Source organism: Nomia melanderi, chromosome 1, assembly GCF_051020985.1.
Source record: "Nomia melanderi isolate GNS246 chromosome 1, iyNomMela1, whole genome shotgun sequence".
Lineage (NCBI taxonomy): Eukaryota > Metazoa > Arthropoda > Insecta > Hymenoptera > Halictidae > Nomia > Nomia melanderi.
In genome coordinates, this window is record NC_134999.1 from 14,313,414 (window position 1) to 14,339,370 (window position 25,957).

Consider the following 25,957-nt stretch of genomic DNA (forward strand, 5'->3'; position numbering starts at 1 on the left):
AAAAACAAGTTTTTACATTTCGAAGCTCATTTCCATGACAATTAAAATTTCGAAAAACCCGCGAGCTACATTTTCGATAATATATTTCTATTTATAAATCCATAAAAATATTTGCCTTCGGATGTTTCAATAGTTCGCAATCGAGTCAGCAAATACTGGATGTTTTACGAAAAGAAGTTCAGAAGCGAACAACTGCGCCATTTTGAACATTTCAGCTTAGAAAAAATATAAACATAAAGCAGAAAGTTACAGTTATACACTCAGAAAAAAAGTTCGCCTATATTTAGAACATCTCTAAGGGATGTCATCCTTTAACCCCTTGCCATACGAAGATGTCTAGATTAATTTAACAAAATCAATGTATTATCTTCAAATGAAATCTCCATTTGACGTAGAACAGACAATTTTCTTACATTTCTTCCAAATAGTAAAATGCTACACGAGCTCAGTAGCGAAAGTAAATAATACACCAAAGATTTAACACTAAAACTACTGAGCAATCGAATTTCCTTTTTCTAATTTTCCCATAGAAACGCTAAAAGTGCATCTACTCAGATATCAACTAATTTATAATTCCGTTTGCCTATTACAAAAATAATTTCTTCAGTGATTCCTCGACGAATTTGTTATCATTTCATTATTTGAAAAAGAGGAAATCAGGAATGAATCATTTTGACCCTTCTGGTAGTTCTAGCGTCGAATAACTCACAAACCGCAAAGTATTCGCGTTAAGGTCCCGTTTGCTTGTGCATGTATGTTACCCAAGTGTGTCGCATTCCCTCATAAAACACTTTCGAGTAAGTTGATCGACTCACTGTGTTTCCTCTAAATTCCCTCGAGTCGACCGAGTTTTACTGTCAATTGGATAATGCGAGATTAACGTTCATTCACATTTGTAGTTGTTAAATCCTATTTGAAATATTGGCCACTGGTCCGACGCAATCTTGCAGGGCAAAGGTTTAATAGTGTGGATCGACCCTTATCGTGTTCGTTGCGGGCAACGGCGTTGACGTTTTTCGTTCGCTGAAAAGAGGTTTTAGCGCTACCCGAGGCGAGGATTCCGAAATTAGAGGAGGGGAGGAAGGTAGGCTGAAATTTAATGAGATTCTTTGTGTTGGACGGCTGCAGGAAAATACACAGGTATGCACACTTTTAATAGTGTAAAGTGCTGACACTAGTAAATTAAATGGACGCTTTACACCAATGGCGTGCTGTTTTGGAATTAGAATGCTGTTATAAAAACGAAACGTACCACAGCCTTCTCTATAAGCAATGTAAAATGATTGATTACTTTTCATTTACGATAATAACAATTTTTATTTTTACAAACAAACTGTGTTCGCAAGTGAACGTTTCCCTTGAAAAATGAAATTTTACGTGACATATTTCTAGTATTCGAATAGTGTATGGGTTAGTGTATTATATAAATATATTTAACCAACTCTATAATTAATAAACTCTAAATTAACTCCTCTAAGGAACGGAATACTGAATGTTTCAACTTTTGTAAAGTTTAAATGTGATGGAGGAACAACGATATCAGCCTAATGTTTAATTAAATATTTGTTATCAATAATCTTGAAGATTAAATAAGAAATGGGCTAAAGTTTAAAACGTTTAAAGTGAATTTGACAAAACTGAATGTTATTTATTCTTTTCTTTAATGTTTCTTTCATGTTTCTTTCATCAACTATTCTTTATACATATTCTTTTAGACATATGTAATAAGTAATAATAATGAACTTTCGAACCTGCCAATTTAGTTGTTCTTTCAATACACAACTATGAAGACGAAATAATACATTTTCTTTTGTAATATTTAACCATGCAAATATGTCCTTATTTATTATATTAACAGAACACTTAATACGATTAACATGTAAACGCAATAATCACATAACCTATAAAACCAATAACAATAGATTATCTAAGATATGAATAACTGCGAAACAAGCGAATCGAAAACGGTCATTTTAACTGGTACGTAGTTCTAGTGTTAAACTCATCCCTTCAAAGAAACATTCCGAAAACAATCTGGTCAGAAACTTTAACCATTTGAGGGCTGAGGAGCGCTATAGCGCTCTTCTTGTGTTGTGCCAAAATTGCGGAGAGTACGGAGGCGCTTTTGTTTATCAGTATCAATTATAATTTTCTTACTATGTTTCTCAAGAAATAAATCAAAGTAAATTTATTTGAATAAATGTTATTTTTTGATATTTTTTCTAATAACACAATATTTGTGATCTCATTGGATAACTACTCTTATTAATTTTTTTTCATACACACCCAATCACTTCTGCAATTTTGGTAAATATCTACAAAAGTTGTTTAGCATCCAAACGGTTAATAATTAATATATCTAACTGATTGTATACTTTAACCCCTTGAATTATATGTATCCAAGTACATCTCTAAGAAAACGTATCAGTTACTGCGCGTAAATGTTAGAAAGCTTGACTAAAGGTGCACGCCACACGGTCATAAATTATACGAGATATTTTACGCCGAATATTGAAAGATGCAGGTGTGAAACATTCGCGGGAAAGAAGACACACACACCTCCAGGGAGTAAGAAACAACCAAATAACGTATGTATATGCGATGCAAAGCAGGGAAGGGAAAGAACAAACGCGTACGTTCAATGTAGGAAACAAAAGTGCCGGGAAAGTATTCTCGCGGGACGCGGAGCACGACTTTTGCGGAATATAAAAAAATGTGTCGCGCTTATGTATGCACCGGGTTACGTGCATTAACGAATGCATGGGAACAGCAATAATCCTAATGGAGCAATACGTAACGCGCACGTTATATTTTGATGACTAAATTGTTAAAGAGTTACGAAATAATTCATACAGTTGATAATTGTTCCTTTTTATTTTTACTGCAAAGAAATAAGTGATACAACGCTGAAGTTTTTCGTGGTAGTCAAAGTGTCAGAAAGTGACAAAATACTTGGACGAAAAAGTTCAGCGTTTTATGTATCACTTATTCCTTTGTGGTAAAAATAAAAAGGAACAATTATTTGGTACACGATTATTAGGTTACACTATGATCAAGTTATTTGCGTTATTAAACAATTTCATTCAAACCCAGTTGTCTTACGAATTATTATCGTTTTCAAGTAATGGGGAAGCTACGGTCATTGGTGACGTGACAGTCAACGTGATAATGAACACTTCCATTAAAACCTTAAATAGAAAATTCCTGATATGTATATAAAAATATAAAGTTCTAATATTCGAAAAATATAAGACAAGTTTATAGGAATCATACATATAGGTACATGTATAGAGAAGAGATTGTGTCGATGAAACAAGTGCGTAGAGTGTTTATGTTTATGTCTTATCTCTATTAGACACATTTGTGAATATATACCAGTAGCTAAAGGGTTAACATTGTCAGACAATTAGCAACTAAACTCAAACAGCTAGACACGTGACAAAAGAATGCACTCTATTTCTTCGAACATTGTTATTATTACGAGCTACGATTGAACACATAGAAACGAGTCCCAATGTGAACGCGTTAAATAAAAAATGAAATAGTGTATGTACAAGGAAGCTTATTAAATTGTTTAAATCGCAAGTAAAAGTTATTACGAATAAATGACAGTCAGACGGTTCCAGACGAACATCGCAGAAGAAACTAGAGGTCACTGTTGCCGACATATTTGCAACGGCAGTAACTCGACGCCATTTCGTAGTTGCGGATAGCTACTTTTTCTCTGAGAATGCTGGTGGTCGTTTTCGCTGAAAAATGTGTGCTTCTTGCGGCGCAGGATCGTTTGTCGAATTACACACCGTAAATTAGGGCAGGCTGCTGTAGAATTCTGCTGTGGGAAAAAATAAATGCATCCGCCCGAAAATCGCGGAGGTGTTCACGAAGGAAATCCATTGCACCGGGGGAAAAGGAAATGCATGTTATCCGAATTTTCTGCTCGGCTCTCCATGGCACTGTGTCTTTTCGCCCAACGGTAACGATAAAATTTCCTGAAATATATCGAGTGGGCTACTTTATTATCCTCTTAATAGAACAACTCTCGAGACGTTCCCGATATTGGACACAGGCCGAATTAATTAATATTCGGGACAAGGAAAAGGTATAATCCGATTATTTGGTATTCAAGAAAAGTAAACAGGTTAACGCAATTAGTTGATATTCAAGGGAAGCAAATGGTTCAACGCAATTATCTGATATTCAGGAGAAACAAACGGTTTCATCGCGGAACGTGATTGTATTTCATGTTACTTTATTGTAGGTTATCCACAATTAGTGTATCATAATTTAGATTGGAATGTAAAATAATGAAAATTAACTATGGAATTGCTGTGTATAGTTAGCGGGAAGTTTATCATTTTCCCTGTGTCAGTGAATAATGCGAATTAATGAAATGTGAAATATTCAAACGGCTGGAGGATATTTCGAAGTTGCTACATTACGTTTCATTTATTTGTGTAATCATTTCTTTTTGTTTGAATTTATTCCCTTCATTCCTAGCGCTATTTTATGCTAGAAAGAAGCATCGATCTGATAACAACGAAATTTGAATACTAGAACTGAACATTAAAGAAAAGAACGATCACTTATTGATCACAATAAGAGATTAATCTATCAAGATTCAACATAAATTAATTATCATATACGTATATATGAATTACAGACTGTCTAGCTTTCCTATTAAAACATTTTCAAGAATAATTTGAACATTCTCGAGAAAATTACATTTTCGCCTGATGTCCCCTTGATTGACCTATTTGTGCCTCATACCGACCGTTTTATGTCCCTATTATCGTACAATAGATACATCTATTACACTGTAAACGAGATATCGATTCTGTACCTCATTATGATCTACCTGTTCCTCATTAATAACTAATCTAGACCATGTATATTTATAATAACTCTTAATAAATGTTGCATCAACGACATAATAGAAGAAATAAAGAGAACTCTCTCTTTTAGCAAGTATACAGCTTTATCTGTTTCCGATGAAATAAAATAAATCAATGAAACATAAATAACAATGAATCAATACAATGATCATTTAATTTAAGTGCGTCGTCTTTTACGGCGCGTGCGACAGTTCGTCGATCGAACGCTAGACTCGAAAGTCTCTAACTGAATGAAATTTTCATTCGTAAACACAGAAGTCTCGTTCAGTAGTTGCATCGCTATGATCACTGAATTATTGGATTAGCTGATAGTAGGTGGACTCCGCTTTAATCCTGCCGACAATAAAAGAAAGAAGTAGTATTATATAACGAGACAGTGAACCCAAGCAAGACGTAAAACGTGCTGCTCGGCTAATGAAGAACGAAGTGTCCGCAGTGGTCCACGGGACGACAAGAAAAGGGTTCAACGGTTTAAAAGCTTATAGTTTTCACTGGGACAAGTAAAAAAGTGCTCGGTCGAGATAAATCCTGAAATCAATTCCTTTCAGTGTAAAATATACAATACTTTCCACGGTTGTTCGATATCGTCATCCAATATTTCTGCAAGGGACTAAGGAAATATCTTAGTTTTATGGAAATATGTTGATTAGAAATTGTATGAGTAGAAAGGTCATGTACAGTACTGGAAATAACTATTATCCAATGATGAGTAATAATAAACATTTTGAAGATAAATGTTAGAAATTGTCACTATTAATATTTAAAGGAAGTGTACAAATTTGTTTAGGTTTTAAGGATATTTATTGATATTAATTTATTTATCAATATTATTAACCCTTTGCACACACAAATATTTTAACATTTTCTGACGAGATAAACACGATATTCTGTGAAACTAATTCGAAGAGTTAACGAAGCTATTTTATTTCAATACTTTTTAAATTGACGAGTTATATAAGGTATAATATTAAATATTAAATTTCAGTTTTACTGCATGAAATTAAATGATGAGCGAATCGCCTCTCGAGTGCATAGGGTTCACATCAGTTTATTATTACTTTATAATATTTTTGAATATCAATATCGTAATGCTTGGAAATAAATTCTTCCTGTCACGTTTTGAAGAATAATTGACAAAAGAGTGGTTTCACTGTGTTCAATTGTAGAAAAGGGAACTTCGGTGTACATGCCACTATCTCTTTGATCGTCACTTAATGAACTCGTCCGAACCGAGATCCCGGCTTCATGTTTCATTTCATCGACTCGACACAGCAGCAATACGTTCGGTGTATTAGTTTCAATACTCATGCCGTCGAAATTTCGAAGTCCAACTTACGGCTGTAAATAATACAGAAACCGCGTAGTAGACGGACTCGACACTACAAACTGTTCAGTGTACAACAAATGTCAACTCCATAAATCAGCGACTTCTGCTAACGTCGTCGTTTATTATTTATTATTTATTCAATGTTATTTCATTCGTCACATTATACCATTAACATCGAGAATCCTGTTTCGAGTTCATTCGTAATATTTTTTCATTTATGTTCTACCTTAATTACAATTCTTACTCTATTTTCATAGAAAATTCATTGTCATTAATAGTACCCTCATCTGTTCGATATAATGATATCCATTTTTATATTTGATCAGAAGTATAACAATTTTTCTATGCATATATTCTTTTGTATATTAAAATTGATTAATTTAGGTAATCATCAAACATACTTGACACAATTATCTATGTATTGTAGTATAATGTACAATATACAGATTCTTGTTAAGCATCCTTTAAGACAAACATTTTTGGTAATTATAATCATTCAAAGAAATATAGAAAATGCAGATTAATTTACGATGCAAGCATTGCATAGCAACGGAAGCTCCAGCAACACTGAAATTCAAATTCTCAGTGATTATAATACCCAAAATTACATTCACCAATAATCAGTGGCACGTATTAAACTTCGAAATCGATAATTCACATGGAATCCAGTAAATAAAGCATATATACGCGTTTATACATCATAACTAGTAACAGCTACGAGTTCTAACTTTTCGGAATCATATATTAAGTGAAATATAACTGCGTTTAATGAACCCTTAACTCACACCGGATCGATTTGCACAGTGAATAAATTCCCGATCCAATAAATGTAGCTAATTATGAAATTAAGCGGCCACAATGATTATACAAATAATGCAAAAACATCGCTGCAATATTTCCACCCTTATCCACCAGTTGTAATTCAATGCAATACGACGCCGTATATAGGGCGCGAAAATTAGAAACTTTAAATCGTCGTATAACTTATTTATCGATTTTCAATGCACACTCGATTGCACACAATGAAAAAAATATTATTTCCATATTTAACGAAATAAATCATTTTAATCCTCGACAAAATCAGGTTAATATTTAACAATTCTTCGTAACATTTAACCCTGATGATTTGTTTCTTAGCCGCGACCGATACAACTACTTTATCGTTAATGATTTATTACAAGGACAAAATTCTGATGCTCATTTCATGTCTACGTTTACTCGAAAGGTTAATAATTGATAATGGAAAAGTAATATTTAATTTATATTTAAAAACAAGAAATAACACTTAGCTTTCCCGAAGCCAGTTTAAAATTTTCATCACGAGTCTGACACGATATTGTAGGTCAAGGGATTAACAGAATGAATTACTTATGTATTTTATAGAATGTATTATTTCCATAGTTAGAACAATTTAAAATATATTTATGCCGAATTCGTTCATTAATCTTCTTCTCGTATATTTTTACAATTACGAAATTCCTGTGAAAAATTTTGATATCTAACCCGAATCTAATCCGCATAGAACAAATCCAAACGAAGTTCTCGGAACAGTGGAGCGGTGACGAAAACTATTGCAAGCTGAAATTTCGTGGGCCGAAACAAATTTTCTTGCGAAATACGCAGCCGCATAACTTTCAATCGAAACCGCCGGAAATTCGATTTCGCCTAACAGGGTTTCGACGTTCGATCCACCGCCCATCCCTTTTCAATCCGTTCAATAGCGGATATGTGGCGTTTCTCAAACTACTACGGTCTGTCTCTAAAGAAAACAAACTTCTTAATAATAATAGAAATTACATATTATAGTAAAAGTTCTTTTTTCTAATTTACAATGAAACACTTTTAATAATAATGACTCACGAGTATTCCTTTATAGAAGTATGCATTTTCTTTTCATTCGAAACACAGTTCTTCTGCAGCTGTGCGAGAATGATTTGTTAAATCATTCTGTGAAACGCTGTTGGTGCTCTGTTTCAATAGTATATTACCAACAAATTAGAGTGTTGCAACAATCGTCGTGCTCGCGAGACTATTTTCTATTTATACAAATCGAAATTTCTATTGAGGAATAGCGTTTAGACGTTGAACATTGAGAAAACTATAACGATCATCAATTAAATAATCATCATCAAAATAATCAAAAATACAGTAAAATATCGATTACTTGAATGAAGCAGCAAACCAGTTAATTCTTGAAACTGTTTATAAATTACAACGAAATGTTTCGAAGTAATACATTTATTATGGCTCGTCCCATAAACAATACAAATTTTTACATTCTATTTTCAAAGACAAAGATAAACAAAACTATTTTCAATCTAAAACGTGTTCCCCTTAATTATCTATAAATTATCCATCTATACATTACAATTACTTTTAAAACAGTTCCGTTTGTCTTTACCTATAAAAACGAAATAACCATAAAAAAACTGCATTATGCATGAAATAACCCAATACATAGTACCTTAGAATATTCATTACGTAAAACCACATTCAGTGTCAATCCCATTCTTCTAATTTAATTCTCAAAAGATTGGATAAAGCTCCACGCTCTATTAAACAATCACGTATCGACAATTCACGTTAATAGAAAGTTTACTCAGAGAAAACGAATGGAAAGCGGTGCATTTGTTCCGACGGCCGAGATTCTCGTTTAGCGCATTTTCCGCGAAAAGATCTGCACGGTGTGCCATTATTTTGAAAAAGTTTGGTGACTGCTCAAGCAGACCGTGTATTCCGCGGCGGAAAGTTTCGGAGGCGGCGCAAAGCGGAATGCAGCCCGGTCTCAAATTGATAATGCGCTCGTGCGCGTCGGCCTCCTATATTTGTCATTCCCTGTGCAATTCAGCCGGCTTATCCCTGGTAGCCGATTTTCTCCGCATTCTGCGCCGTCCTGGCGTATTTAACGGGCAAGAATGCACGCGTGACAGAAATGCCGCGGCGTCGCCCCGGGACGCTCCCTGCACGAACCCCGGGACACACATAAACGCGGGGACGATGAACGAGTGAAGAGCAGATCAAGCGCAGACTACTTTATTACAAAGCTTTTAACCCGTTCATTACCAGGTCCCGACAGAGTGAATAGTAAATTTTTGTATTTTATAGGCAGAGCCGACGGGTAAATACCGAGATCGATAAAACATGAAATCACACGCTAGAGGTTAACCCTTTGCGATCGGCGTCGTTACAGCGGCGACATTTAACCCTTAGCACTCCAGGTTCTTTTATAATCTATCGGCAACTGCAACTAATTTTTATAGTATTCCTAGCGACAATGAGAAATGCTATAACATTTCTTCGATCTTTTATTTTCCTTCTGAGTAGAAAATTTGGATGTACGGAAAATCGAATAATTTTAAGGTGGTTTCCTTGAGATTCATTAAAATATTTAAACTGGTGCAATATTGGAGCCTACAAAGTTCTGAAGGTTATCATTTGTTTTCGAAATCAGTGTCGCCAATATGGCATGTTCTTTTTCCCTGGGTGCAGTGTTATTTCACGCTCGAGAGGTATTGTATTTATTATTCTTTGCAGAATTTATATTCGACAAACACATTAACTTCAAATTTTTAATATTCATATATTTATTGTAAACTAGCCATAGAAAAATAAGTTTGAAAATATATACATTTGCTTCGACTAATCCTTTCGTCCTGAATGGTACGCATAAGCACGAACATGTTAACCCTTCGAGTGCCATTTATAAATTGAATAAAAATGAGAAAACGTTATATCATCATGTATAATCTGGGGTACAAGTAAAAAGAAAGTAACAGAAGATATGAAAAATTCCATTAATAATTACGTTTATCTCTGTAAAAAATAAAAAGTCGTTGAGAGCGGCGTTGGCAGTTTTCGAAAACAATTTCGTTTGAAAAATCTCTCGTTTTGCGCGCGATAAAGTGGAAAAATGAAGTGTGTACCTGTCAAACGTAGGACGAATGCACCCAGGTTATACTTTAATGAAAAACCAGAGCAGAATAAAGAAAAATTACATGTTTCTGTGTAAAATAAATAATTCATCAACGAATTAGTATCATTTCAAGCTTTTAAGATTGACGCGTATACACGTCAAACGCAGTTAACTGGTTCATTTACCAGGAAGCTAGAAAACGCCTATATAAAGGAAAATTGTACCACACAGGGATCTTCGCTTATGGGTAGCTTAACCCTTTGACTACGGCAGACTTTGAGACGTACCCGCCGTACCATACGGTAGGAATTCGGTCGCTACATCCGAGAACGGCGGAACTTTTCGTTAGGTGTGCATTACTAAGAAAGTGTATTCGAATAATCGAAACACTAAATTCCAGTACATTAAAACAATATTATTTATTTCTTTGTATTCTGCGTGGAATTGTTACTGTACTAAAAATTTAAAAGTGACATTAATGTTTTGTTTACGATATATCTGATAATCTAATAAAGCAATATTTTTAAGCATTATGTTTAATATCACAAGCGCAGGTTGTCTGAACGCTTTTGGGCATCAACAGTAGTCAAAGGGTTAAGTGCTAATCAGCAGTCAGTACACGTGTTTTGATTGATTACGCAACCGTAGGTTTCTTTTCATAAAATTTATATGAAAAAATACCAAAGAGTTAACGCTAAAACTACGAGACATAATATAAAAAATACATTAAAATTAAAAAAATACATTCAAATTAAAAAACATATAATGCATCTATTTGAAAAATTACATTTAGATAACTTGCATGAATTATTTTATGCAGTTTATGAATGTGTACAGGAAAATTGTAGATCATGACGTAGAGTTTTTGAATTTTGTATCGTACATCGTCACATTTGCCATTGACGAGTTACCGTCACCATGTCAATCACTAGTAACAGTCACGAAGCTATCCATTCACGTGACATCAAGCTTCAGAAGTGCCTGTAACTGGATTGCTCGTGTCATAGAACTACAAGCAATTAAATCGCCATGACCATCATTAAATATACATAATTATATGAACCATCAAACATACTCATGGAAATATGATAGGATATTATAACACCAAACGCAATTATGTGAAGAATTACTTGAGATTACATGTGATACAATTAAACTTTAGAAAAATGCCCTGAAGTCATTTGAGCACAATAATATTTGGAGACAATTTAATTTCAATTGTCAAAGAATCCAAACTTCTTTGCGAAAACTTTCATTACAACGAAATCGATTTTTATAAGTTCAAATGTTTACGTCACCTTTTTGTGAAAGATAAACATTTTTACTGAATGTCACAGCTTTCTATATCCTTTCGATTAAAATGTTTCAACTTCATAATTTCTCGAACTTTTAACATTAAACCTTACAGGTGACTACGATTTCAGACCAAACATAAATGTCACGATTGATATATTAATATACCGCGAAAAATTCAAAGTACCTTTACTGTGAACATACCTTTCTTACAGAAACATAGTAAATAAATCAATCAAAGCATTTTACATAAATTTCATATAGAATGGCGTTCAAAAGTTCTCGGTCAAATCGTTTTTGCAGTTTCTCTTGCACAATAAAGAGTTTAAGGGTTTTTGTTCTTATGACATATAAAGGACATATCGCAAGAGGATACTGTAAAGAAATCAACAGCAACTATTCTTCATACATGCTTGTTTAAAAAGAAGTAATGAATAATGATAATAAAATTTCGAACTCGCCAAACTAGTTGTTCTCTTAATGCACAACTATGAAGACGAAATAGTACGGTGTCTTTTATAATTAACACATTGCGTACTGGTAACGAGAAATCTGGTTTTTAAAAAATACACTTAGCTATGCAACTTTGCTAATTACCAGAGCATTTAAAGAAATATTCAATTTGATTCGAATTGATTATCTATTTGAAACATATTACATAACAATATATCTGAGTTTTTCTGTGTATAACGATGCGAATTGATCTCACTGAAAATTGCCAGTCACAATTCAGTTTTCCGAAAATTAACCGTTACGCAAAGTGTTAACAGAAATCCCCTTAAACTCATCCTGCCGAAACATTCGAAAACCGATCTGGCCAAGAACTTCCGAACGCCATAGTACACGTGACATTCAGATATAGACAAAGCGTCAAAACAACGTCATACACGACGCAAAACTATTAAACTCGCTCCGAAACATCCGCGAAAAACCAATGTACAAAAACGTATCTCAAAGAGAAATAAAACAGATTCGACTTGTCAAAATCTTCAAACGTTCACGCCGCCTGTAATCGATTTCCCGTCGTAATTCCTAACCCCTGTTTGTTTCAGGAGAGCATCCCGCGGCGATGCAGCATGGGAACTCGAGCAACAGCGGCGCGGCGACGAGGACGCTCGCGTTGCTCCTGTTGCTTCTGCACGCCGGTTCGTTCGCGAGGTGACTGGTCGATCACGGAGCCATCCAATAAGAACATAACCAGAGGTCGTCCCCCCTTTATTTAATCGAAGAAGAAGAGGAAGAGGAAGAGGGAGAGAAAGAAGAAGAAGAAGAAGAAGAAGAAGAGAAGAAAAAGGAAAAAGAAACCATGAGAGGAAAGGGCGAGAGGGAATCTAGAAAGGAAGCATCGTCTCAATCAACAGTAACCACCTTGTGCCCCTATATATCACCTTTGATCTTTCTTTTACCTGATCGACCAGGCGACCAGGCAGATCAGCGGCCATTACGGAATCCTTTCGCCAAAGAATTATCCTCGCACGTTTCGAGGACGCTTGTGACCGTTGCGCATCCCCTAAAAGGGACGTCCCGAGGATTCTAGCTGGTGGATCGCTAGCGCGACTCGCGAGGATTAGGAAAAATCTGCAGTGTGTCTAACAGTGTTCTCGGCTTCTTGTTTGTATCCGTAGATAATATTCCGCGTGTCAATCGAAGCAACGCGAGTGGGACTGTTCAACAGTGGCTGGAACGGTTCTCCGTTCGAGACGGCACCACGAGCCGGTTCGCTCAATCGGACTCGCAAACTGTTAGGTTCGTTGTTCGATGAAAATGAAGGAGAGAGGGGGACAGATGCGGCCCCGGGACGAAAAGCTCTCGGGGCGACATGTAAATGGCTGTTTAGTATGAGACAGTTGGACTCGACGCGATCCACGATACGTTCTTCGGTAACTGTAATCAACGATCCGCACGACTCGATCCCGTTGTCAATGGGTGTGTAGCACATTCGCGGTTTTTTTTTCATTTTTGTTAGCGCGGAGTTGGTTTTCTCGTAAGATGATCGGGTGTGTCTCGGATAGTTTCGACTCGAGGGGTTGTTTGTGCTCGTTTTTGTTTCATTTCTCAGTGGTTTTTGGTAATTTTCTTACTTTATGGGCGTTGCATTGAAACGGCTGTTTCGTTTGGAGGGTAGTAGAGAAGATGTACTTTAAATTGATCTTTAGTTTCGTTCTCTAACGGTGACTGATTCTTGTTATACTTGAAAAGTTGTAGATGAGTGTATCATTTAAAGGTACCGTTGAAGGAAATATGTTTATGGTGTCATTGTTACGTTTGTAATATAGATCAGAGGTTTGTGTTATGATAACATTATCTCTACTGATAGTCTGAATAAATATTGACGGACATTTGTTTTACCAGTTGTTATGCTTTTTAATAATGTATAACGAAGCTCGTATGATAGATATTGGGGATTGAGAGAATTCTTATTTGTTAATAAGGGTGGACCATTTCTCACGGAAGAAGTCGCGATGAACGAGGTCGTTTAAAAGATTAATTGCTAGCGTGATTAATTACGTAAACGTAAGCAATGGATTTATTTTGTTTCACTGATGAAGTCGTACACTTATTGTTAATTAACGATGTATTATACATGGAAGAATTCACTACAATCGTTTTCTAATTACTTTCCGATCCGTTCGTATTATTTAAGATTCTTAAATGGTGCGGTTAACCAATAATAAGTAAAATATTAGCAATCTATTGGATCGAATAAAAAAAATACGTAGCGCAATGATATTTGATAATCAGCAGGTTTATTTGGAAAACTTTTAAACGTTAACGTCTGAACGCAGAAAATCATTGTAATGTACTTCGAATCACTATATAGTCAATTTTTTCAAGCAATAAAGCATTTACATCTAAATCGAAAATCTATCCTTTTTTCCATGAGTTTGCGTATCGCTCAAACAGTTTTTAAACTTGTAAAATAGTAATAAAATGTTGTATGCTCAGAATAGGTTCTACCATACGTATAAACAACTTTCATTTGAAAATACACTTGTAGACTGGTATAAATGGAATCTACTGAAATAAATGGAATTATGTTGTACTCGACGACTACCACCATGTCCTAAAAAAAAAAAACAATAAGATTTAATAAAATAAATGTACTTCACTTCGAACATTTCAACAAATAATAAGGGAGCAATACATTCACGTTTACATGAGCCATTGTTTGGAGAAATGGTAACTTTCTTATCTTTATCGTTTAACCTCGTCAATTATCCATTCGTATAGCTCATTAACGACGCAAACGTAAAATTTACAGTTTTATGTAGTCCAGTATGCTTTAGATAATGCGATAGACTTGCTCGGTTATACAATCAACGAAGAAATAATTAACAATATTTCGATTGCCCCAACTTCAGTCTTTCCCATTTGAAAAGAAACAATTAAATTTTAGTTGCAACCGCTTCGATAAAGGTTAAAAGTTCGTTCACACATTTTGCGATGCTATCACGATGAAGGCAGTCTTTCATGAACGGTACCTGTTCCGTGACAATTTCACATGCAGCCGCAATAATTTTCCCGATCAAACGGCACACAACGGCACCCGGGTTAATAGTATCGTCTGACAGTGACAAACGACCAACCCACGGAAGGACCAGAGAAATTAATAGGGCCTGGTTTAGTGCCGTTGTTTTCGTCGATCCGACGACCTTTATGCCCAATAGAACTGAGCTCTTTTTTTCCGAAAAAAAACTCACTTCGAGGTTTTAAGAAAATCCCTCGTCCAGCGTAAACGCCATCGCGCCGCCGCGCGTTCCGCGGCAAAAACGAAACGCATTTCAGTTGCGGCATCGCAGTCAATACGACGAACGCGAAGAAGTTTGAAATTATGAGAATTAATGATTCGCTGGCTTTTATCCCTCAATGACGTTTTGTTTCCATTCTGCTCGCAGATCTGGCAGCCTCTTTCTGTCTTTATTTATGATTACTGCGAAATTTATTCACTTCGATGATATATACGATGTGATTTATGATATTTGTTCAAAATATTCTTATTAATGTCGCTTGAGAAATATTAATATTGTAGAAACAGATGATTTTAATGTTCGTTGGTTGATCTGTGCTTTAGGCACTCGCTATTTTTATATAAATTTCTTTCTGTTAGTTTCGATGGAATAATTATGTCATCTGTTATTCCTGTTTTCGATAAAAAGTGCCTAGACTTTGTGATCGTTTCTGGGTAGTAAAGGAGCTATTCCTCGAAAGCGTATTACATTGCGTTGATTAAAGGAGAGAAAAATATTGACTAATATTTAGAAATATCAATGTAACCATTTGCGATAAAGAATATTTGTTGTGAATTATTCAATAAGTTCTCCTAGCGAAATTATTGCATAAAAATGCTAATACGACAAAGTTAATAATTCGTTTTATGAATGAAAACTCTGTGAAATAGATTCTTTGTTAGACATTGGTTTAGTTACGAGAGTATAAAGCATTTTTAGTATTACTGTCCCCGAAACGATTTTCAATAACGCCCATGTATTGCTCACTTCGATCGGGATATATTTTTCAGATATTGGTGAAAATAAAATTAATTTTAAACCTTCGTTTCTGAGTCATCTCGCAACTTCTATGCTAGAACGTTTTTTATAATATAATAAAAACAGGTTACGCGAATACTTCGGAACGAAACTTTTTACGGCGGCCATTACCCGCTTTTATGAGACGCCAGTATAATGCAGAATTTTTATACCCGTCCTTCGTCATCCTGAACTGCAAACGCACTTCAATAATTCTAGTTAACAGATTCTCAGTTTCGAACAATTCAAATTGACCGGTTTAGTCTGGGATAGTTCCGATTGTTATTTCGCCCATTATTTATAAAGTGTTCTTTTCTCACTAAGATTGCTTTGATATTTTTTTCCCTTTGTTCGTGAAGATTCAAGGTAACACGTCTAGCAAACAACAATATAATTTCCAATTTGGAGCAATTTATTTAAATAAATAGTAACTGCTTGTCGAAGAAAATTAAAATGCAGAAGATTGTAATATAAAGTACGACGAATTTATATAATTTATTTCATTGAAAGGTTGACGAATTATTTTCGATGTCAGTGTGGTAATTGTCGTCAAACTAAAGAAACAGATTTGAAATTCATAGGAATTATATTTACAGTTTATTGTTTACATACTTATTTGCAAATATTATGATTTTGATTGGAATAGAAGTAATAAATATAATCAGTATTTAACACTTCGATCTGCGGTGTGTTAATTCTTTTATTTTTCTTCTGACGCAATTATTTATTCTCCATCCACTTGAGTTTATATAATGAATATTTATACAAAATATTATTATACTGAAGTTATTATTACACTCAATGAAGTGTTAGTATAAATAATTGTTCAACAGAGTTAAAGAATACGAAGTATTTCGTCAATTTTATGATTGAAACAGTAGAACAAGACAACGCTTGGTCAGGCATGTTCAGACAAACAAATGAGAGAACTGATACATCTACACATCAAAGTGACGTTACCATTCAAAATTTTCTGTTAATATTTCAATAATTCATATTCTATTATAATTTTGAGAGAACCCATTCACAAGAGATAATTCATTTCAGAACTGTTTACTCAAACAGTAATCAATAATCATTAACAATCATTGAATTAATTATGCAACCCAGTCAATAAGAACTAATACCATTACATTTCAAACGCGACGACAGAAAATTTTAAACAGATAGAACATTCAACGTCCAGAGTTTAACGTCACTTAAAACATTCTGCAATCCATATAACAATTATGAACGTACAGCAATAAAGCATCGCATTACCTTAATTGCATTCCCAACACGCGCGAGACGTAAAATCTTCGAAATAAAATACCGAAGGTAAAATGCTCAGTACACACGCAATAATTGTCGTATAATTTCGACGACAGGAAAAAATATTCCTCGTTCAATCCAAAAAGAAGAAACACTCACTTACACTTCTAACGAGACTCTGCGCATAAAATCTTCACACTAAAACTGCCGAGCAATCAAAGTGACTTATTTCCGATTGTTTATAAAACTGGAGCAATACGTTTCTTGAAATTCGAACGATCCTAGGCCTGTATCTGTTCAAATACGCAAATTACATTAAAAATCTTTCGCAAAAACGCCTTCATAATTTAACACTAGAACTACCGAGCATTTAATACGATTAATATGTAATCCCTATAAAAATTATAACAATAGATTATTTTCAAGTGAAATTATTTATTTTCAAGATGCTTTTGAGCATCTAATATTAGTAATTACGAAACAAGTAGTTCTAGTGTTAAATACTTGCAAAATGAGAGTTCGTAAGTGGATCAATTTGTACTATCTAATAGTTTGAATGTTAAGAACGCGAAATAATCAAACGTATGCATTTCGATGTGGTATAAAACATTAAAGTAACTAGCAATTAGCATCCGACGGCAATAAAGAACGGTGTTCCTTGATCCAGCAAGAAAAAGGACCGTTTTCGCAGTCCGATGATATTTCAAGCGCCGCAATGGCTTAAGTTCTTAAAAACGCGGAGGGCCACGTATAAAATACTTAACGAACGTGCAATAACGAAACCGCGGTTGTTAGAGATTAGAAGGTTCCGCGATTCGTTTAAAAAGAACTATTTACATATCTTAATTACATTTCCTCGCGATTCGTGCTCGCGCCGCGTGAGTCCATTCCGCGATTTCAATTTATCTCGTCACGGGAAACGACTCGCGGTATCAGAATTTTTAACACGTCCACTGCGAGATCGATATGCTACTCGAACAGAAGGCATTCTTGAGTGATGGAGCTCGGTGCATACAGTTATTCACAGAGGTACTCGCCCACCTACTTACATATTTTACATATTCAACGAATGTCAACTCTTCTGTCAGCAACCATGATGTTTGCCTCTGTCAGAACTTTAGTACTACGATATTTTTTAGTAAATCGTTTATTCTCGAAGCAAAAATTACCTTAAAATAGTTGGAGAAATATGGATCCGAAATAATTATATCAAATTGTCACGTGAAGATGATAAATTGAAGAAAGTTTGAAATAAACAAATTGGTAACAGATCGTATAAGTGAAAAATAGTAAAGAATAGGATGGCTTCTTCATTATTTTAATTTAATTTGTATAGTAGATATTTTATAACTGAACAAGAAAAGAAAAACAATACCTTTTGGTTACTCGGTAATTAACACGATCAATGTTTCATATTTCGTGCAAAGAAATTAGATTTACATCTAATTTAAAGCCCATCTCTAATTTCTACATTTTACAATGATTAAAAAGGCGACAGATGTTTCTCTGAGAAATTATTCAAGGAACTCACTTAGCAATACCCTAACTGAATTTTAAATCATTCAAAGTCTCGATAGATTCACTCTTAGAGTTCCCATAAAGAAATTTCAAAAAGTCAATTCAACACGAACTACCGAGCCCTTAAACTGACTTTCGAGAATTTCTCTAAAAAACTACACACGTGGATTTATTAAAGTCTGAATTAATTTAAATTTCAGCTTAGGTATTACTTAATCAGCTTCTTTAGTAATTCCTCAAAGAGGAACTCGTACGTTTTCAGTAATTCCAAAAGAGAACATCAAGGAAAGCATCATTTTGACCTATCTAGTTATAGTGTTAATGTATAACATATTTGATTATAATACTAACATCTGTCGAAGTTGAACAACATTGGAAAACTCCATTCGTTACTGGGAATTGGAAAAATCCTGTTAACCGATTCGCCGGAATACTCGTGCCAATAGAAAGATAGGGAAACTGGGTGGATGGGCGAAGCCGAGCCGAGCAGAGTCGAACCGTGGGGCATCGCGCGGTAATACGCGAACAGCTCGTTTACAAGCGCCATCAACGCGGGCGAAAGCATTACCCTGCTTATCCTTGGTATTCCTTTTACCAGCCGTAAACACGAATCCCGAACGACTGGAAACGTTTATGCGGGCACGAAGTTGCGAACAACGGCTCGCGGTTTTCGTGGATTCTTGGATAAGAAGCAACGTATTTTCTGCGCTTCGGATCCACCGTGACCCGAATATTACAACAAAACCTCGCCCCGGAATTCCGCTCGGATGCCGGAAGCGAGCTGTTGTCTCTCCGCGGCCTCCCCTCGCAACGTTCACGCGCGCACCCGGTAGACCGATAGATATTTCGAATTTCATTCGTGAGATTATAGTTACCGCGATATCGGCGCGACGCGACGCGGGAAATTTGAAAATTGTTGTAGGTTGAATAAGTCTTGTTGTATTACTTTTCGATTCGTGTGTTATGATTATTATCGAGCGCGGAGCTTTTTGGGTTTATGGGAAATTTGAGAGTGTGAAGAAATATGTATTTTGAAACTTGTATGTTTATGCTTACCGCGGTAATTGGAGTTTGGAAATTATTAGGTTGAATAATAAGTAACAATATTTTTCTGCTTTTCGACTCGTGTGTTATAATTATTATTAAGTGCGGATTTTTTTGGGTTTATGGGAAATTTGAGAGTGTACAAAACGCACGTGATTATGAAATGTGGAAAATAAGTATGGTTTTTAGGAATTTGTGGTATTTATTAGGAAAAATATTTTTCTATGTGAATTTTGTTTTTGTGGTTGTGCTTTTGGGAATTTTAGTTCACAGAGACTTATCGACAAATAGTTTAATGAAGTTTAATTTAGCGTAATACAATTTTTCCATGTGATATTAGAACCATGTGATATTAGAAATATAATTATTTTTTACTTTGTTGGTAAATTGAAAGTTTTAAAGAATATTTTCGTATTAAAAATTTAATCGTCAAAAAATGTTGACATTATTTCACTGTTATTAGTATAATTTCTTAAATGAATCATTCTTAGCTGTATACGCTTAATATTCAAGCTCAAATGAGTTCAAGTTCCAGCTAGAATCACGCTCTCGCGTTACTTTCATTAAATTAAGAATTATTTTACATGCCTGAGTACTTAATTTAATAACAAGTCCCATACATTCTAATTTACCTTTTATCCACTACACTATCTCCCATAAAAAAAGGTGTCATTAATTTTAATCATACCTAATTTCGTGTATAATATAAAAATAACGTTTTTTCCTAAAATAGAAAAACTTCATACTCGAAACGGTCTAGTAGTACTCATATTTCCAACAAGCATTTAAATCAGATCACAATTCATTTACTGATTTCAAACTAGATACTAAAAACGGAAAAAAATTAATTACCAGCCAGCATTAAATTTAACAGTTAAATCTTTTAAGTTTATATTTAGTTCGTTCAATTTGTATCTATCGCTGATCGTCGAGAAACCAGCGTTTCCGTAATGTGAAGCGCCCGGCTTTCTTAACCAATAAATAACAAACATCCAGAAGCAAGTTTCCGTAGGGGAAATTCTTGAAGTTCAGCCTTCGAGAGCGCATAAACAAACCGCGTTACTCGTTTTTCCGTGGACCGCGCTCCGGCGAGATAAAATTCGAAGAGTTAGTTTGATTTCTAGGTCACCGGCTCGCGAGTGTTTTTCCTTTTTGCAACGAGCTGCCGCGGAGAAATAAATATTGAGGGTTGCCCTAAATTCGCGCGCATTTTTAGGAAACCTCAAACGTTCAAAGGTGTATTATTTGATTTACACGTATAATACGGCACGCATCTGGGAAGAACTTCAAACCCGCCCGACAATTTTAACCGTTTCGCAGCCATTTTTGAAGTGCTCTCCTGTGGCCTCAATTCCCTGAATTTTCGTAACATTAATGACTGCGAAATAGAGTGGCGTTAACGTGAAAATAAAAGTCCGCGTTTATTCTCGAGCAAAGAAAAAGATATTACAAAAATAATCGGCGGGGAAATGATGAGCCGCGGGAAAATGTACGCACCGGTGAACATTTTGAAACGCGCTCGTGAAATAAAACAGGACCGACTTCGATCGATTCTTTTCAATTTGCGAAAAATTACGGACAAATCGATTTTGAGTTATTTCCTTGATTTGTAGAAATCAAATGTTGAGAAAAGAACGACTATAATAAAAAAAGTTGGAAGTCGATAAATTTCAGATCAGACTCTTAAAATAGAACGAAACTCAGTTTGATTTGCTTTTTTGATTCGTAAGAATTAAGTTTCGAGAGAAAGAGAGGAGAATTTCAAAACACGATCAAAAGTTGATCAATTTTATGTCAGACGCTTAGAATAGAATAAAGCTGACTGATTTATTTCTTCGTCTTATAAAAAGTTACATTTCATCAGAAAGAGAAGAACAGAATTTCAAAATATGATTGATAGTTGATAAATTTTATATCATACACTCGGAATAGAACAAATCTAACTCTGATTCGTTTCCTTGATATATGAAGAATTACGTTTTATCAGAAAGAGAAGAACAGAATTTCAAAATACGATTAATAGTTGATAAATTTTATATCAGACACTTGGAATAGAACAAATCTAACTCTGATTCGTTTCCTTGATATATGAAGAATTACGTTTTATCAGAAAGAGAAGAACAGAATTTCGAAACATGATTGAAACTTGACAAATTTTGGATCAGACTTTCCACGAGATGTCGCTAGTAAATAAATAATGAGTGTTCCCTGTCGGAACGTCGGATAACGACGTAATATCCCCTATGGTCGGAACGTCGGATAACATACACCGCGACGGGGAAAAAATACGGCTAGATTTATGGAGTTACCTTGAAACGGGTTCACCGAGGCGGATCGTTGATTTTGGATCGACATACGAGGCCACCACATATCCGTGTACGTATAATAGACTCGATAAGTTCTAGGACTAGGCACGTTGCGTTCCCAGGTGGCGCGTCGAAAGGAATAAATGTTCCATGCACCATCAGCCACGAGTTCGACGTGTTACCCACCTAAAGTTCCCCGAGCGCGCAGTTGGACAGCAATGAGATCGTATTTTTCCGAAGACGAGGCTTCCAAACTAATTACTCGACTGTGACTTAATCACTGCGATTCATTTAATCATTCACCTTATTAATTGTATCGTGAAAGTTCCTTGATTGAATGAAAGCTGATGTTGCTAATTTCTTTGTTTGAAAACTTTTTTCTAATTTTTGTAAGAGAATAAGATATTAAGTATTTATTGCATAAGTGAGTTCATTTGTTTTTTCTTGGATTTATGGGAATTGAATAATATTCGAATTGATTAGAAACTAAAATCTTCACTTTGACGAGTGTTTTGTACTTTTGTGAATAAGTGCTGTTAAATAAGCGATGAAAATTATGATAATTGCTTGGTTGTAAAAAATAGTTTTCATGGACTATTTTGGAACAGAATAATCAACTGGTCAATATTTTTCTTCTTTCTTTAAATTTGGTTGGATTATAATCCTAACAATTAACCTGAAACATTAATGAAAATAATGAATATTGTTAGACGAATTTCACAGTGTTTTAGCAATAAATTCACTTGCATTTTGTAAAATGTGTTGCAGGAAATGTGTTTGCTCAAATGTCTGTAATATTATTTTAAATTCTTAATAAGTAATTTACATAAAGTATAATTATAAGCCGTTTAAATTATTTTACAAAGTGAACATTTCAAACAATGCTAAAAGTGTTTCTATAATATTTACTACGGTATTAAATCATTTCAAAATGTATGATATGTTAACTACTCAACAACGGTCATTGAATTGAATCATTAAGAATGCACTGTCCAACTGGCGTCGGAGAAACTACTTCAATGTGTTGACGTCTCTCAGTATGTCTGTAGTGGGACTTCAATCACTCGCGAACGTCCAAATAAACAAGTAATTGCTAGACTGCAGATTTTATGCAATTATGGCGAATATAATAATTATATTAATAAATATCTTGACACAATAAGATCTGTTTATTATTTGATCATTCAGACGAACTAAATGATTTATTTCATTCCGATTCTTTAAACATTAAACTTTCAAATCGTAAGTTTTTGTATAAATCGCAGTCCAGTAATTACAAACACAACTCATAGGTCTAATTGACTGATTATCGAACATTCGTATGTATAAAGCAAACGCAAATGATTTCCTGCGACATGTAAGTACTTAACACTTGAGTAATTTACATGAAAATTTCACAAGAACATACTTCACACGACTGTGCAAATTATTTACTCTTCACCTTTGAAGAATCGACGCAGTTCCTTAATTGATATTTCGTTCGATCGCAATCGAACCGACGGTCATTTCGTGTTACATTAATTGATCTTGAAATATTCAAGACCAAGGGAAATTGATTTTTTTTTTCTAACTGATTTCAATACGTCGATAATGAAATTATTAACCATTAGTAGCATTCTGTATGTTGTCCGATTTCGAATATTCAAAGGCGCTTTAAGTTCATAAAATCCACAGTCTAATAATTACTGTAATATTCATTGTTAGCGTATTAAGCGTTAAGTTGTTTTCACTGGACATTTCTGAGACATGTAATGGAAGTTTCAATTTGTACAAGATATCGAGACATTGTGCTAGTTTTAAACAATGCGTAATTAAACTTCGTTGCTCCCTAATTGCAAAAGTAGTACACATGTTCCAATATGTGCTAACGCAATTATGTTCCTTGGTAAAGTAAGTATATTATATTAAAAGAATCGATCGTCAAATTAAGAATTGAAACTTAAGAACATTAAGTGCAGTGTCTCAGAAACAAGAACATGTGTCTAGCGTCGTCTAACTTACAATCATGTATATGTATCGGTTTGATAACATTATTGTAAATATATTATACATACTCGTAAGTAGCAGTTGGAAGCAATCACTATTTCGCAATTTCTTTTAATACTATGCAATGAGAATCTGTTGCAAATATGAATTTTGAAATTCGTTGTACGAATTTCTGAGGTACAATGATTGTACAATGAAACAACATTTTGTCCCATGAGATCTGTATAAGTTACGTGCTGAAATAAATGGATTTCTTTCTTTCCCCGCATTATGCCGGTTATATTTGTAATTTATATACACTTGTAGATTTACGTAGAAACATTTTCTTACGATTTTACAGAAGCATTATCATGAAACTTCACTGTGAAACATTGATTTCGATATAACGCGTGGAAACACTATAAAAATGAAATAATCGTTTTCCATGAATGGCCTAATTTCGATCCAACATCAATCCTACGAAAGAAGATCAAGAACTGTATCAATAAATTGTGTTAGTCCAAATGATTCTTGCATAATAAATTCGTTATATTGATAATCCGGTAGAAAGGATCGAATTGATATTTTATTTTGCGATGTAAAGGTACATTCCAATCCAAACATCAGTTTATGAATTTATCTCGTTTAGCGAGTAAAACTCTCCCGCGTGAAATGTTATTAATATTGTACTATTTGTTAATACTGTAACACGATAATTGCGCCGCACGTCAAATATTATTGAATGTAAATAATTTCTGTTAATTTGGAACGAAGTTCCTCGCTGTAATAAAATTGTTACACGATACACGTGCGAGAAAAAGAAGCTCTGTTACATTGTTTATTAATTATTATCACGACTCATCAATACTCATCACGCGACACGATACTATATCGCTAATTACCACTAGATTGCGGATTTTATGCATTTACAGCAAACATTGCACAAATCATTTGTACAAACGGAATGGAACAAGAAATTTGTGTACGTTCGCACGAGATACAGTGAAATAAAAACTTTACCATAGATTAGAAACATTTTTCATATGTTTTATATTCAAACCTTTCATTTCTTTCTAAATAAATTACTCTATACTCCTATCTTCTACACAGTCGAGCCTCGACAAGTCGAATCAGAAGAGAAAACAATCTTCCATTTATGCAAGCTTCATCTTATCGAATGTTCTACTAAGATAAATTTAACCCCTTCACCTACAATATCATGCCAGATTGGTAATAAAGATTTTAAAATGAATTTAAATCTAAGTGTTATTTACTTTTTTAAACATAAATTAAATATTACTTTTCTATTATCAATGGTCAACCTTTAGAGATAAACATACAATAAACATCAAAGTTCTTTCGTTTCCTAATAAATGATTAATGATCAAGTAGTTCTATCTATCACAGTTAAGAAATAAATCACACAGCAAGAAGTTAACAAACGAAACTTCACAACATAGGGGTTCCTGAAAAATGTCGACTCACATGTAAATCGAAATTTCAATTTATAGAAATTCTAAATTCAAGTTATACAAGTAAAATGTATATTAAACGCGAGGGACATAATTATAAAATCTTCCTACATCGTGTCGTACAGGTTTTCACAACAAATTACAAAAGTGTTCGAGCGATCGAGGCTCGACTGCGCAAACACCGAAGATAATCTACAGAACGAAAATTTGCAAGAACATCCGCAGTCTAATTGCCGGCGTAAAGACGATTGTTAACAAGGGAACCGCCATCGCAACGACTCACTGTAAAAAGGCAATTGTAACGTTAAATAAAGCGACCATGTTGTCGAACGCGTGTGAAAGGAATGCTTGCGCACTGTGACTCGTTGCGTGCTCGACACAAGGAAGTGGATTATACGTCGAAAGGAAGCAAGAATTTCACTGCCGGAAGACGAGATAATCGGATATCCT

The 25,957-nt window shown here is 34.5% G+C and overlaps 1 protein-coding gene across 3 annotated transcripts in view; it reads left to right on the plus strand.

Annotated features, from left to right (window-relative positions):
• LOC116427618 (opioid-binding protein/cell adhesion molecule homolog) overlaps positions 1-25,122 on the plus strand; it is a 250,072-nt gene extending 224,950 nt beyond the window's left edge. For all 3 annotated transcript variants that reach the window (XM_076366482.1, XM_076366481.1, XM_076366485.1), the window contains one exon: positions 12,478-25,122. In XM_076366482.1, coding sequence (XP_076222597.1) covers positions 12,478-12,622 — 145 coding nt within the window. In that variant the 3' untranslated portion in view covers positions 12,623-25,122. The remainder of the gene's footprint in view (positions 1-12,477) is intronic.
• Positions 25,123-25,957: the final 835 nt, after the last annotated feature.